The sequence below is a fragment of the Hypanus sabinus genome, chromosome 4 (genome assembly GCF_030144855.1).
Source record: "Hypanus sabinus isolate sHypSab1 chromosome 4, sHypSab1.hap1, whole genome shotgun sequence".
NCBI lineage: Eukaryota > Metazoa > Chordata > Chondrichthyes > Myliobatiformes > Dasyatidae > Hypanus > Hypanus sabinus.
In genome coordinates this window covers 52,806,352-52,823,333 of record NC_082709.1, presented here as the reverse complement: position 1 = coordinate 52,823,333, position 16,982 = coordinate 52,806,352, and the positions used below count along the sequence as shown (strand labels likewise).

General features: G+C 38.0%; 1 protein-coding gene across 3 annotated transcripts in view; it reads left to right on the top strand.

Moving 5' to 3' along the window:
• Positions 1-16,982, top strand: part of vps8 (VPS8 subunit of CORVET complex) — a 607,159-nt gene that overhangs the window by 41,994 nt on the left and 548,183 nt on the right. For all 3 annotated transcript variants that reach the window (XM_059967078.1, XM_059967079.1, XM_059967080.1), the window contains 4 exons: positions 1,700-1,853; positions 4,497-4,556; positions 4,997-5,104; positions 6,769-6,849. In XM_059967078.1, coding sequence (XP_059823061.1) covers positions 1,700-1,853; positions 4,497-4,556; positions 4,997-5,104; positions 6,769-6,849 — 403 coding nt within the window. The remainder of the gene's footprint in view (positions 1-1,699; positions 1,854-4,496; positions 4,557-4,996; positions 5,105-6,768; positions 6,850-16,982) is intronic.

The following is a 16,982-nucleotide window of genomic DNA, read 5'->3' as shown; positions in this document are numbered from 1 at the left end:
CCTGAGATGCAGTTTCAGGTCTGTTTTGTTGTCATAGTTTTAGACTTATTTCATCCTGTCTGCTCATACTTTTTTTTCACATTGTGAATTGCCCGCAGCATTTGCTTAACATCTATCAGGCTTGCAGCTGATTCTGTTTCTGCCATTGCTGGTGCTGTATGTACATACAGCACATACAGTAGTATCATAAGCAAGGGGGCAGAAGTTTAAGATGAGATGGAGAGGGTTCAAAGGGATTTGAGGGTGTATTTATTTTATAGTTGTGATTGATGTTTGGAATTAGTTCCCAGAAGAGGTGGCGGAATCAGATATAATACTCTTCACATACTGTACATTTGACCAAGCATTTCACAATGTGAAACAAGCACTGGTAGGTGAGGATAGAAGGATATAGATCTAATACGAGCAAATGGAATAGTGTAGTTGTGGAAAAAGGCTGGCATGAATGTGGTAGGCTGATGGGCCTGCTTCTATGCTGTATCATTATGTATAGTAGTAGACTGTCAATGCTGCTGATCCTCTGGTTCAGGATCTATAGTCAATTTCTTCTTCTTTCTGATTAGCTTTGAAAGCTTCTTTGGAAAAGTGTGTTCTTGGGTGTTGGGCATAATTGGAAATAGGCTTAACTGTGACCTGTACCTATAGTCAATCAGATCAGGTGTGATTGTGTATTGGAAGGGCTGTTAATGATTGTACTCAGTTTTTTGTAAATTTTTTTGAAAAAGAAGGCAGCTGAAAGAAAATTGCTTTAAAACTTTTTCAGCATATAAATTTTACCTTATAGATTGTTATAATGTAAACAGCTGTTACATCTGTTACACTTAAGCAAGTGGGATGATTTCCTTGTAAGCTAATGTCGTCATGTACCGTTCAAAGTTTTGGGGCTTGCTGTAAACTTGCTACCAGTCAGGTGGGGAAGTGTAGCACCAAATGCAAGTTTGCATTGTCTGACTCCTCTCGTGTTGCCATTGAGCATGCCAATAAAATATAAAGTTACAAGTATCTGAAAAAGATGTTGCAAACCTGAAGGTTAGAGAAAACATTACAATGGGAGAAATTCCGAAAGACAGTGTCAAAAGATGTAAGGTGTCTTTTAGAAAGCATTAGTCCATCAAGCTGATACATTTTGTAAGTCGCATACTTCCTTCCATATTGTGGGCTTAGCTTCACTCAATGTCATAAAGGAAAATAGAGTTTGAATATTCCTCCCCAACTCTCAAAGATTAATCTGGGAGTATGGATTTGTGTCCATACTCTTGATTTTTAACCTGGACTGATTCCTCTTCACAGATCCAAGTGACCCACTGATTAGAGAAGAATTTAAGTTCTGTCTCATATAGTGATCTATGAACCTGTGTGTTTTCTATTTTCCATTTGACGTTTAACATATTTGTTGGTTGTTGTTCCTTTCTACTCCTTGTTGCGCATTGGGTGGCAAAATTGCCATATTTTTAAGCATTTTTTTCTGTTTTTTATGAGGCCGAATTGCTAGCTTGATGCTCAACCCAGCACAAATGAAAAATGTGCTAGGAGCTGGCCGGTTTCAAACCCGAGATCTCTCGCCTCGAAGTCTCGTGCAGATGCCATTACACTGCCAACGGGCTACTTAACATGTTTAATCTAGTTTATTTTATTAATTCTTACAGCTTTATTACATGTTGTTCTGCACCTGAATGTCGTTCTGTAATTTTAATCTCAGGAGAGTAATGGGAGTGAGAACATGCGAGTCCCGTTGTTTGTTTAGTGGAGCTAAAGGCGAAGTTTGCTGCATTGAACCGTTACTTGTAAAGCCAGAAATGAGAGATCACCCAATAACACAATATGCACTACTGGCGATGGCTTCTTTAACCAAGGTATAAATGTTTTGAGTAATAAAAATATATATTTTTGAACTGCATCTAATCCCTTGTACCCCTCTATTGATGATGGTCGAAGAAGGTGTCTACTTACTTGAATGCAGAGTAAAAGCTGAAAACTTGTTCTAAAGCAAGAAGAGCACCAATTTGCCAAAAATTGTTCATTCCTTCATATACTTGAGTACAGCATTTCACCCATTGCCAGCTTCTCACCTTCTACCCTGATTATATTCAGCATGTTCAGTCCTCTGTTACATGTACCTTAATGTCCCACATATTTCACTGACTCTTGTTGTGCAGTATCTTAAGTTTTAAACTTACTTCCTTGCATTTAACTTATCACTGGCTCACCGAACCTAATCTTTGTGGTAGTCTAATATTTATCTAATATTTATAAATTTCCATTTATGCTGATAGATCCTCAGCTATTTGGGTAAAGTGCTGAAATTTGTCTTCCTTACTCTGTCCTCTATTTAATCACTCACTGGGGCCATCTATTTATTAATATTCATTTATCTCTCATAATGTTTCCCTTCCTCTCTTATTATGCATTTTCCTTATTTGTAATTAGTGAAGTCTCTTGGGATTTGTTTTTTATTTTTGGACAGTTTAAATGCAAATTGGATAAGAACTTGAATGTACTGTACAATTTTTGAAGAACAACCAAGCATTATCAACTATTGTGTCATAGTTTTGAAGTACATTGTTCTGTCACTGCCTAATCTGCTTGAATTGAAAGTACCACCTAAAATAAAAAAAATTGTCAGCAATTTTTAATTGAAAAACAATTATTGAGCAACTAATGATCTAACCACTACATTATAATTTAAAGGCAATGCAGGGGATGTGGAAGAGTGAATTATTTTTGGCTGAATAGTAGGTAAATAAGTAATGTAAGTGTTACCAGGCTAATTTGCAGATGCATGTTAGAAAGTTTTGAGAATTGCTTTTAAATTAGCTAGGCTGTTGTTTGCTGTGCTCGACGACTTGGTTATCTGGGTAGAGTCACTGAGTGACACAGCATAGATGTCCCAGCTAACCATGTTGTCCATCTAGCTAGTCCCAGTTTACTGTGTTCAACCCATATTCCTGCAGGCCCCTCCCTTCAGTGAATCTGTTAGGTGTTTCTTAAATGAAGGTATCATACAAGCCTCAACCACTTCCTCTGGCAGCTTATTCATGTACTCACCACTCTAAAAGTGAAAATGTTTTCCCTCAGGCAGATTTTGCATCTTTCCTCTCTCACTCTAAATCTATCCTCGTTTTAATCTCCCATACTCTGAGGAAAGGTCTATTACCGTCCACCTTATCTATGCCTCCAATAATTTTAAACACTTCTGTAAGGCTGCCTCCTCATTCTCCTACTTTATGAGAAAGAAAGACATAGCCTGATCAACTTCTCCCAATAACTTAGTCCCTGTAGTCCTGGCAATATCCTTGTATGTCTTTTCTGCTTTCTTTGCTAGTTAACCACATCTTTCCTATGACACGGTGATCAAAACTGTACACAGTGTTCCATATATAGCTTCACAAATGACATGAGCAACTGCTACATAATATCCCAACTTCCTAAGGGGATTTGAAGTGAATTCAAGGATGGATAGAATGTGGAGGGTGGTACAGACAGTTGCTATGACAATATTTAAGAATTATCTAGATGAGCACTTAATTGTCAAGGCATTGTATATTATGAGTTTAGTTCTAGTGATCAGAATTAGGGAGGAGTTTCATTCCTAGAAAACCATTTTGTAATGTGATTTATTTTCTCTCATTACCCGAAAATCCACTTGAAATATTACCATATCAGCTTCCCAGGGAAATCTATTGTATCTGCAGATGCTGTAATCTTGCACAAAAACACAAACTGAGAAAGTTTTTTTAAAAAAAAGGGCAGATGGAGCTGAGTGAGGGAAGTGGACGTTGGTGGCAGCATCTTGTGTCACTACTTATCACCATCTATCCTTCAGTTGAATAGAGATGTATAATTTTAAACAAATCAAATATAGGTAGGGTAACAAAGTAAGAGCAACAGACAATCTTTTGGAGGAAGCACTATCTGTTTTGGGGGGGGGCGAGTTATTGGAGTGGAATAATTTGTTGACGTTTCGGTCAAAACCTGCTTTGACTACTACCTTACACCTGATTTCAGCATCTGCAGTCTCTTGTGTCTCCAGCTAGCAAAATGACTCCTTTGGGTTAAAATTAAAAGTGCCACATTATCTGCACGTTTCTTAAGAATTATGAGTTGAACAAAAATAAGAAGAGAAAAAATTTTTTGTGCCCGTTGCATTTTGTGTTTACTACTATAATTTTTTTCCTGTACAAAAATTTCTTAAGAACAAGTTTTATTCTGTTGCTTGGATTTTTAGGTAGTTACTTATGAATTCGGTAAGGGTGAATGAAACTTAAATGATTATAATGGGGGTGGGTGGTGAGGGGGTCACCTATAAATAGAATTAGTGTGGACAAGTACTTGATGGTCGGCATAGACATTATGAGCTGAAAGGGTAATTTCTGCGCTATGTAACTGACTGTAGAAAGAACTTGTAAACAGAAGCATAAATAGTGCTTGTTCATACCATTTTTGAAAATGCATTTTTTAAAAGTGGAATAATTCCAACAACTTGGTTTGTTTCTAAGGTCTTGGTCATTGGATTGAAACCCTCATTAAAAGTCTGGCTGACATTTCCATATGGAAAAGTAAGTGTACATGTGTTACTTTGGCTTCCTATAACAAATAGGGTACTAGTTCCACAAAAACCTTCAGATACAATACTGGTAATAGTCTTTAGATGTTTATTTTTCCAATTTTCATATCACACTGTGGGTTGTACTTCATCACCACTAATCTTCTGAACAGAATATTTGGCCAAGAACTGAAGGAATTATCGCCTGCTCTCTTCCATGGTACTTGAACTTGTCAGCAAAATGGGCAATATTCCTCATTTACACTATACATTCTGTATTTATATGATTAGTCTATAAAACATTTGCAATTGCATTGTATACTAGAATAAGTGTTTCTAACATTAGAAGGATGCAACATTTACCTCACTATGACTAAGTTATTGACTACCTACCTAATCAGATTATTAAAGTTGGCAGTATTTAATTTTTGTTTTTGTTTTTGTTTATTCTAGACAAATCCAGCAAGTGTTCCGCTTTTATCTTGGCAGTTTGTTGCAGTACAGAGTGCTGTGATGCCCATGCTGGCTTTTTGTAGAGGAAATGCCATTCATTTCCTTCTGGTAAGTTTACCAAGGACATGAACTTGCATCTGAAGTGAAGAGCATCAGAATATTTTCCTCCACAAAATATTTGTCGATAATATTCTCAACTATAAACTCTTTAGCTTCTGAAATTCTCTCATTTAGACATCTCAATGAAGTTAAAATGCCTTAGTCGTCGCTAATCATGAAAGTACTATTCTTGTGTATAATTGACCTTGGATCTGCCTTTGCCGTGGGCATTGTACTTCTCTATTTGTATGTGTAGTAGGATATGCACAATTAATTCTGCAGCCAGCCAAACTCCACTGAATTGAAGACAGGAGTCAGGATATAGCATTCAAGCTCTGGGTGCTTTATTTGGGCAACACACAGACACATACAATTGAGTAAGAATAAAACTGAAAATGAACTAGAAAAATACTGCAAGTACTTAATGCATCTAACTTATGATGATTAATTCACACATTCATAAGAAATTAGGAATATATGAAGCAAAACACATATAAAATATCCAAAATTATACCCATGAGTAAGCAAAGTTTTAAAGTATGCAAGAAGATTAATATCATGTAAACATTTATTAAATTACTAAGGCTGGTCAAAGGATATACTGATCTATCAGTTCTGTAAGAGTAGTCTGTTCTGCTTTTAACATGTTTGGGTTTGTGCTAAAAATGAGCTATGTTGTTCAGTTTAGAAATTATCTGTCAGCCAATCAGGATGGTGGAATTGGGAGAAGGTTCTAGAGAACGCTGGGTGGAGAGGTTTTTGTGAGGGACACTGGTGTGGGTCGAGGTCTTTTTGGCGGGAGCTGGGAGCAAACAGGAGGGAAGATGGCTGAGGACACTGCCTCTGTTGCACAAAGTGCTTTGTGCAGATGAATGGCTTCAAGGAGGAGGGCCCAATACCATGGGCCCATTTGTTCGAGGTGGATTTCGGGCGACATTCGGAAGGTGGTGTATGCTTTCATGCAGACTATGGATCCAGTGCACGAGTTAAAGCCAACTTCAAGATGAACTCCAACTAAAGTGCACATTTGGGCTCGGTGAACTGTAATGTGCCCCTTTAATTTTTTTTCTTTTTTTCCCCCTACTAACTTCAATAAATCATATATTTGAAAATATACTTTCTTTATAATTGTATGCAGTGTACAGTCTGTTATTTCTTGCCAATGGGAAATTGCACAGTGCCAGTAGTTACATAGTAATCACACAGATCAGGGTCTGGGTGGGCGAGACATCCCAACTTCCTGAGTTTGGTGGAACACAAGTCATGTCGATCCTAGACATATGGAGTCTGCAGAAAGGTAGTTTTATCATCGCTGAGTCTGGTGGCTGTTAGCAAGGGGCTAACGAGCTGAATCTCTAGAGACGCTTTATGAAAACGGGTTTCATATCCATAATATACACAGGGTACAGTTAGGGCTCAGTGTTGTATAGCTGGAGTTACGGTATTGTGGGTTATTTAATATACATTTGATACTTATTGCTTGAGTTTTGAATGTTGATGTTTCTAGAAAATGGCCAAAGTATTTGATATACACCGTTGATGTAAGCAAAATTTTGTTTGAATTTATAGCTGACTATGCGGTTTTTTTCTATTTTGATATGTACCTTCGTTAATATTTTTGACCTCATTTATAGCAATAATTTATTAGATAACTTTTTTTCTGTTCTTTGCAGGTGAAGAAAGATGAATCTGGAGCTATACATGTTAGCAAGCAGAAACAATTACACTTACACTATGACCTCATCAACCTGACAGTATGTTTGAATTTGTGATTTTATACTAGTTTTTTTACATGCGAAGTACACTTATAATCAACTCTTCCCATTCTGTGTTGACCAAAAACTGTATTTGACCACTCAGAAGTGGGACCTGGTGTGGTCATCTGCTGTTGTAGCCCATCCCCTTCAAGGTTTGATGAGTTGTGCATTCATAGATGCTCTTTTGCACACCACTTTTGTAATGTGTGGTCGAGTTACTGTTGCCTTGCTGTCAGCTTGAATCAGTTTGGCTTTTCATCCCTGACCTCTCTCATTAACAAGGCATTTTCATCCACAGAACAGCTGCTCACTGGGTGTTTTTTTTTTTGTTTTTAGTATCATTCTCTGTAAACTCTAGAGATTGTTGTGCAAGAAAATCCCAGGAGATCTGCAGTTTCTGAGATGATCAAACCACTCTGTCTGATTCCATGGTCAAAGTCACTAAGATCACATTTCTTCTCCATTCTGATGTTTTATCTGAATAACAAATGAACCTCTTGACCATGTCTACATGCTTTTATGCATTGAATTTCTGTCACATGATTGGCTGAATAGATATTTGCCTTAATGAGGAGATGTACAAGTGTATCTAATAAAGTGGCCAGAGTGTAATTTCTTACATTTCATTGGTACTTGAGAGGAAGTTCAGCAATTTTTTTAAACAGCAATCGTCACATGCTTTCTTGAACTTCAGTGATTTATCAGTTGATGTAGAGCAGGTGTTTGACAAAAAAATTAAAAATCTATTGCCCATTAAAAGCAAAATCCTTTTGTCTATGTTACTGTCATTGATGGTACTACATGGATTCATGTGTTGTCACAATGTCAACCTTCATAGAATTTTATTATTATTTATGAATTCTTTCTCAATAATCTGAATTGTAGTGGTTCATGTCAGATATGATTACCCCAGATCTTGCAATTTGGTAACCCTTTTCCTTAGTTCCGTGAAACCATCAGTCTTCCCATTGGAATTTAGTTACATGGTTCAGTTTATTTTCAGAAATTGTATACAGTATATAACCTGAAATTTCTACTGCATGTTATGACAAATTCTAGTCTTTGACCAAGTTATCTATACAGTACAAGACAACTAAAATGGGGCACACATACACAGAAAAAAACAATTAGGCATAATTTAAACTGTGCTTTATAAATGATAGTCTTTATATGAGGATATCAAGGATAGATTCTTCAAGCAAAGGGCAGTGGGTATTTGGAATTAGCTGCCAGAAATAGTAATTGAGGCAGGCACATTAACAATGTTTAAAAGCCATCTAAATATTTATATGGATAGAAGAGGCATAGAGTACCATGGGTGAGAGTCAGGTAGATGGGAATCACTCGTTGGGTAGCACAGGCGGCAGAAACGATTTGGGCTGAAGAGGCTGTATCCATGCAGTATGGTTGAAGTATTGTAGCTTAGTACTGGCCCCTTTTGTGCATCTGGACTCTTTCCTTCATCAATGCTATGTTTTTTGCCATTTGAATATACATTTCCCCAGATGGAGATTTGAAGGATATTTGTGGAGATACCTGTGGACTTGTGCTTTTGATACAGATCAAAATATCTGTTTGATACTTCCCTCAAATTAGTTGCTGTGGTTCTGAGGAAAGTAGTTGGTAGTTCATAATAGTATTACAGTTCTCTCTTTCGTTATGATACAGTATTGATTTAGTTCCTTTGATCTAATGTCCTGATGCTTTCACAGAGGTTGACAGTTACTACACTTTCCAAGCACTTTCATCTTGTCTCTGCAATTTTATTTTCTCCTTTGCACTTTTATTCAATTATCTTCCGGAGGTTACTTAATCTATTTTCACTACCTTTCAGATCATGCATTCCAAATCACACTCATTTGCTGATTTTTTAAAAAAAGCTTTGATTAAGGTTACTGATCCTTCTGCCATATGTAAGTTTTTCTGCATTTACCCAGTCAAAATTATTATTAATTGTGAACATTTCAACTGAGTCTCCTCTTGAACTTCACTCGTCGAAGGAGAGTGACCCAGACTCCAAAATAATTTAAAAGGATTGAAGTTTCACCCTGGCAATATCATAAATCTTTTCTGCATCCTTCCTGGAGTCTGTACTTAAGAGTTAAACATAGTTCTGCAGTTTGTTTTTAAGAATGGTTTAGGTTAATTTCCTTGGTTTTGGGCTGTATTTCATTAATAAAGACAAAGGTGTTAAATGTATTTACAACAGTCATCTTGACCTGAGCTACAACCTTCAATGATTTGTGTATGCATATGCCCTAATTTAGGACATATAGGAGCAAAGAGGTCCTTCTGCAGTTGTACAGGGCCCTGGTGAGACCACACCTGGAGTACTGTGTTCAGTTTTGGTCTCCAAATTTGAAGAAGGACATTCTTGCTATTGAGGGTGCAGTGTAGGTTCATGAGGTTAATTCCTGGGATGGTGGGACTGTTATATGTTGAAAGATTGGAATGACTGGGCTTGTATACACTGGAATTTAGAAGGATGAGAGGGGTTCTGATTGAAACATATAAGATTACTAAGGGATTGGACACGCTAGAGGCAGGAAACATGTTCCTGATGTTGGGGGGAGTCCAGAACCAGAAGCCACAGTTTAAGAATAAGGGGTAGGCCATTTAGAATGGAGTTCAGGAAAAACTTTTTCACCCAGGGAGTTGTGGATCTACGGAATGCTTTGCCTCAGAAGACAGTGGAGACCAATTATCTGAATGCTTTCAAGAAAGAGTTAGATAGAGCTCTTTTAAAGATAGCGGAGTCAAGGGATATGGGGAGAAGGCAGGAACAGGGTACTGATTATGGATGATCAACCATTGTCACATTGAATGGCGGTGCTGGCTCAAAGGGCTGAATGGCCTACTCCTGCACCAATTGTCTATTGTCTAATTTTGACATTATAAATGGAAAGTTGAAAGAAGGGTGGACCTGATTCAGATGAAAATTGAGGCCAGCTTCTGAAGGTGAAGGGTATGAATAAGGAGCTACTTGAACTTGATTGTTTTCACTCTTCCTGATTCCCATTGCAATTATACTATTGACTTTGAATTATCTTTATTAATATCATGCATCACCACATTTTTCTGTTTGTTTCACCACTTATGTTTGTCTTTCTATTTTGCCAGTGTGTGTCCTTGCGTAATCTTATTATTCTCTTTTACTTCTCACTGCGCTTCTGAGTTTTATCATCTGGAGTCATTGGAATCCTACCATGCACATCCAAAAACAAATAATACATACTCAAAAGACTGGTAGGCCTCAGGATATTCTATGTGGGAAATCAATGTAAAATGTATTTATGGAAGTCATACTATTTTAACCTATTAGCATGTTACTTTAATAACATAAGCTTTATTTTTTCTATGTATTCCATTAGAATATAGTTCTTTAATCATCCTTTGAAAACCTAAATATATTTCATTCTTGTGAAACTTGTCAATCTTTTGTTATTTCAAAGAATTCAATGAAGGTAATCAAACATGATTTGCTTTTAACCATTTTATTCCAACTCCCTATTTTTTGCCCAAATGGTATTTAACTTCCTTATCACCAAAGTTAGGCTGTTAGTTCTGAAGTTAATCTCTCCACTTTGTTAAATATATTGGTAACATTTGTAGTCTTCCAGTCTTTTAGTATTTTGCAGGCCATTACTTCCTACAGTGTGAAACCCAACATCATAACTGGCTGAGATGCTTCACTCCCAAATGAACTGAATGCTTTTTATGCACGCTTTGAAAGGGAGAGTAAAACTGCACCTGTGTGAATTCCTGCAGCATCTGGCAACACTGTGATAGCTGTTTCAGATGCTGCCATCAGAGTATCTTTCAAGAGGGTGAATGCTCTCAAGACATCAGGCATCGATGGTGGACCTGACAGAGCACCAACAACCTTTGTCAACCAGTTGGTTTCAGTGTTCAAGGACATCTTCAATCTCAATCTACAGTTGAAGGTTTCTACCTGCCTCAAAAGGGCAGCAGTCATACCGCTCCCAAGAAGAGCAGGTTGAGCTTCCTCGAATACCATTGCTCAGTTGCACTAACATTTGCTGTGATGAAGTGCTGTGAGAGGTTGGTCATAGTTAGAATGAACTCTTGCCTGAGCAAGGGCCTGTACCTACTGCAATTTTCCTACCACTATAGCAGGTGTACAGTGGTTGCAATCTCACTGGCTCTCCCCTCGGCTTTGGACCATCTGGACAACAACAATACCTACATTAGGCTGCTGTCTATTGATTATAGCTCGGTGTTCAAGACTATCAATCTCTCAGTACTAAGCAACAAGCTTCAAAACCAGGGCCACTGTTCCTCACTTTGCAACTGATCCTTGACTTCATAGTCACTGTGGATCAGTAATAACATCTTCTTGCTGACAACCAACACAGGCACCCCCTCAAGGATGTGTATTTAGCCTGCTGCTCTACTCTCCGTATACTCATAACTCTGTAACTAGGAACAGTGCAAATGTTCACTATAAGTTGACTGATGACACACTGTTCTTGGCAGAATCTCAGATAGTGATGACGAGTGAGGTCAATAGGCTGGTTGAGTGGTTTTGTAACAACTTTGCATTTAACGTCAGTACAACCAAGGAATTGGTTGTTAACTTCAAGAAGGAGAAATCAGAAGAACTCATAGTATTTCTCATCGAGAGTTCAGCAGTGAAAAGGATGAGTAGTTTCAAGTCTCTGGGTGTCAACACCTCTGACTCCTGAGCGAAGTAGATTCGTTGCAGTTATGGAGATGGCTCACAAGTGGCTATATTTACTTAGGAGTTTTAGAGATATGACACATCATTAAAGCCTAGCAGATTTCTACGAATATACCATGGAGAATATTCTGATTGGTTGCATTACCATCTGGTATGGAGGTGCTAATGTGCAGGATCAGAAAAAGCTGCAGACGGTTTAAATTCATCTAACTCCATCATGGGAACTAGTCTCCCTAGTATCGAGGGCATCTTCAAAAGATGATGCTTCAAGAAGGTGGCGTCCATCCTGAAGGAAACTCACCGTACCGTCATCTCATTACGACCATCAATGTGGAGGTATAGGAGCTCGAGGACATGCACACAATGTTTTAGGAACAGCTTCTTCCTCTCTGCCATGTATCAGATTTCTAAATAGATAATGAACACACCCTAGAACACTTAATTCACTGTTCTTGCTACCTGTTTTGCATGACTTATTTAATTTGTTTAATATGTGTATTTCTTATTGTAATTTATGGTACAGTGGATTCTGTAAATTGGGACAGCCACTTATTTGAGCTACCTCTTAAAGAAAAAAAACTATTGTGAAAATAGCTGGGATTCCTTAATTTGTTGAGATACCATGCCACTCAATTGGGGCAGGAGACTGTTGCCGAAGTTTCTAATTTACGTCAATCATGTGCACTTGTGTGGCTGTTAGACACTACACTAGTGGTCACCAACCTTTTTAAGCCTAAGATCCCCTACCTCAGCCTTGGTGAAAGGCAAGATCGACCCCAGATCGATTAGTTACATGCATGCACACTGGGTGTAGAAAAGACTGGAAGTAAAACCCTGCAACCCGGAAGTAGAAATAATGTACAAACATCAGGGGTCACCGCCCTTTTTTTTGCACGATGGACAGGTTTAATGTTGACAATATTCTTGTGGACCGACCGACGGGGTGGGGGGGGGGAGCGTTAAACACGGCCAGGATACAGCGATACTCGAAGGAGGTTCCTTATGTCCAGTCTATTCCGCAATTTAGTTTTCGTGGCTCTCGGCGCTTAGCTTCTGTCACGCTGAAAAAACTCAACAGGTTTGTCTTTAAGTGCAGGGTGCTTGGACTCAAGGTACCGAGGCAGTTTTAAGGGTTTCATTGCCTCATTAGATAGCCTCCCAGCCCGAAATGCAGCCTCCCGCCCACCTGCTAGCTGCCTTGGCCAGGTGCGGCTGGTTGTGGGTGAGGTGAGAGGACAAGGTCAGGGCTGGAGGCCCCTATGCTGAGGCTGCAGCAGTTGCGGTCCGGAGACAGCGACTGATCGAGCGAGGAATGTGACAGGGCGCAGGCCTGCCTCCCTTGTAGGTAGGTAGGCTCTACCGGCCGACAGAAATTTGTTTCAGTAGATCGCAGCACGGTAGCTGCTCTGCTACTTAAGGAACCATGAGGCTGAATTAGGTCGTCTGCGAATATTTTAGTACCGGGTTCCCTATGAATATTCAGTGTGCTAAACAGGTTTACAGGCAGTGCCTGTCTGTCTGTGCTCCAGGCCAGTAGCAACGGCACTTCCCGCCGGCTGCGCGAGGCCATGCAGTGATCCCTGGTGCGAGGGTGTCACAGCGTTTAGGTGATTGATAACCTTGTGTGGGTTCAAGTTCAACAGTTGGCATGATGGAATGAGGAAAGGTGCAGCTGACTCATATCTTTTCCTCGCAGCCTGGTGACTGGGGTCCACTGAAGTACACTGTGTAGTGCGGGGGAGCTACATGCATGCGCACTGGGCAAAAAGAACGGAACTAAAACCCTGCAATCTGGAAACAATCTCTCAACAGCATTTGTGTATTTATTTTTCGTTTTTTTTTCGGGATCTACTGCGGAAGTCTCAAAGATTGACCAGTTGATCACGATCGACTGGTTGGCGACCACTACGCTACACCATGCTTAGAGTGGACAGTTTTTAAATAGTGCCAGTGTTTGTGTTCAAAAAGCAGTGATTTTTGACCAGTAGTTGGTGAAAAATGAGCAGTACAATAATTCAGAACTATCATGCTCACTGTGGTTTCAAGCATTCAGGCTTGATGATACCAGAAACAGCAGGGAGTGAAAATGAAACTTTTCACTACTTTAATAAATTAGGAACCACAAAGATATCGACAGTCATCTTGAATGTTACAATGAAAATAAATATTTGGAGGATGCAATTGTTAAAAGGATTGAATGAACGCAGTCCATTATTTAAATAAGGTGTCAGTGTTGATTTTTTTCATTTACAGTCAAACAAAAGAACATGGTAGCGTACATTAATTTCCTCCATCGTTAACTATTAGGAACTAATACTCAATTTTATGGTACTGTGGTATTATTGATAATGTTTTAATTTGTTCTGTATTACATTTAGGTATATAATTTGTTGTTCAGTAAAATGGTAATTCGTCTTTTCTTTTAATACCTTTTTAAATATTTCCATGAAATTTTGGCTAATTTTGGCAGCCATTTAATTTGGCCAAAATGTATAGATCTCGATATGTCCCAATTAACTGGAATTCATGTACATTTTATGTATTGCACTGTACTACTGCTGTAAAACAATAAATTTCATTACATACGTTAGTAATAGTAAACCTGATTCTGAAAATTGTAGCTGAATCTTTTTTCCTTGCTGCTTGGGGTGGAGTCCATTTGGAATAGGTAGCTTTTTAAAATTAATCTCTACCAAATTTTTTTGGAGCATATACTCATAGCCATCTTTATTTGCATCTAGTGCTCTCTCTCCCTTTCCTCTTTTGGCAGCATCTCTTTGCTGGTGTTGAATAAGTATTCAGTTAGTTCCTCAGCCAAACCCATTTCTGCACAAGATCTCTATTTTGTTTCTTAATTTGTTTCAATTTTCCTTTAACTATTTTTAATATTATGATGTATATGTACAAAAACCTTTTGACCATTTTATTTCAATTTAGCTTACTATCTATGGCCTTTTAGCTCTTTCTGGCTTAGTTGCCCCCTGTATTATGATGTCTGCTTTTTCTGTGTCATTTCATTCTCTTTGGTTATTTCAAGGCAAACTACCTTTGTACACTCTTCCTTTCCCATTCTTAGGAATTTTTTTCATTGACATCTTGGCATCTGAACTGTCTCCTCTTTGATGAGATCCAGTTGTCAACCAACCTTTTAGCACATCAGTTCTTGTTTCCAATCAATCTTTTTAACTAATTGGATACATTTTCTCCTTAATTACTTGACTATACTTTTATATTATTCTTTGTTGTTACTGTCCTTGTGTGATTGACAGAAGCTTATAGGATTGCTGTCTGCCAAGATCCTGCTCTAGAAACCTAGTCGTCTCTTCTTTTAAGGCTCTTCAAAGTGTTCCTTTTGTTCAAAGGCTAAAATATTTGCTCAGTGTCTTCTTGTGGCTTTGTGATAAATAATGTTCAGTGAGGAAGTTTGCACCTCCCAATGTGCTACTTGCAGACCTGTTTCTCATGTATTTGAGTGTACTCATTTTGATATTTTTTAACTGGCCACCAGATGTCACTTCTGTCCATGGGATCTGTGCTAATTAGTTATATTTTGTCACAGTGCTTGAAGGTCAGCCTTCAGACTCTTATTTAGCATGACAAAACATGTAAAATGCATTACCTCAGTTAATGGCTTTGAAGGCTTTTGCTATTTTGTGAGCGCCTTCACATACAGATTCTATTATCTTGCTCCTTTCGATGCTTCTGCTCCATAATTTATCTGTATGTGAACATCTTTATTACTATTTTTGTCATCTTTGCTAGAATGGTAGATGCATTCAAATTAAAGGTCATCTCTTCATTCGTATTGCATAATTTTAATTTGGCTTTCTGTGACCTAGAAAATCTCTTATTGTTGATCATTGATTCCTTTATTTTTAAACTAGTCGTGCTTCTTAATACCTGTACAATTGATGTCATAACTTGAATATATATCCCAACCCTTCTTCCCTTCTGCCATCTGATTCCTAAATGGACATTGAACCTGTGAACACTAGCTCACTTTTTCAGTATATGTTATTTCTGTTTCTGCATGATTTTTAATCTATTCAATATACATACACTGTAATTGATTGATTTTTTTCTTCTATATTATGTACTGCATTGAACAGCTGCTGCTAAGTTGACAAATTTCACATTACATGCCGGTAATAATAAATCTGATTCTTTAAATACCCTTGTCCTGTATTCAAGCCGATACAAGCAATAGCAATGTCAGTCTGTAACCCATCTGCAATGATGGACCAACTTTCAGATCAAAATATTCGATGTCCAGCATGAATCCACATGAGTATGTGGCATGTGTTTGAATGGATTTTAGTAAGTTGGAGTCCTTCTCAAGAGTAATGGTTTTTAAGTTATATATGATATGCTGATCTAATTGCATTTTATTTAAGGTAATTTTCAAAAGGCAATGCTTTTTAAACATTTTAAAAATTGAATAATGTCATTCTGAGATAGGTTTTTTTTTAAAAAGTTTGATCTGACATTTTTTGATATGACTTAGCCAGGACATTGTAACAGAATGTTTACTGAGTTTTTTCATTTTGCTTTGGTATTCTCTGAGGCTTTTCTGAGGTGACTTGGGTAATTCAATCATGAGTCTGGGCACACACAAATTTTGATGCAGACCATTGGAGCCAGATGGTTCAATAATTAGAATTGCCTTTCCTTTTTGATTGCATTTAAATATGTTAATATTCAATGAAGCATTAATGATACTAATGCCCACATATTAGCTAGCTGGTGCCTTTCTAGGAATACTTTCTTTTCCCTTTTGAATGTTGAATCAATCATAGTTCTGCATTTTATTACCAGCCTTAATGTGGAAACAGCTTTGTGTTTGAAACTGCTGGCAAAGTTGCCCAGTGGCTGGTAATTTATTTAACTGTCAATGTTTGTTGTATATGTAATTTATACATAAAACATTTAATGCATGGGTGACACCATGTGAGGTGTAAAAGTACTAGTTAATTGTTTCTTGCATTGTCCTGTTCAGTTAATGTTTTTGCTACGGTGAGAATACAATTCAAGTCCAGATATGCTAGTTGGAATCAAATGGAAGTGATAACTATGTTGGTGTGTAACATAGAATGGTATTCAAAGAAACACAGATCTCAAACATGATTCCTTTTCCCTGTCATGAAACCACTGCCCATCACATATTGAGGTGTATGGATATGCCATTTTCAAAATTTATACAGGCAATAAGAAGAAACAATGAAAATCAATTGAATCAGCAGCATCCATCATTAGGGACCTCCAGCACTAAGGACATGTTCTCTTCTTGCTGCTGTCATCCAACAGAAGGTACAAGAGGCTCAGGACTCACCACCAGGTTCAGGAGCAGTTATTACTCCTCAACCATCAAGCTCTTGAACCAAACTTCACTCACTTCACACCCCATCATTGAAATATTCCCATAACCTAT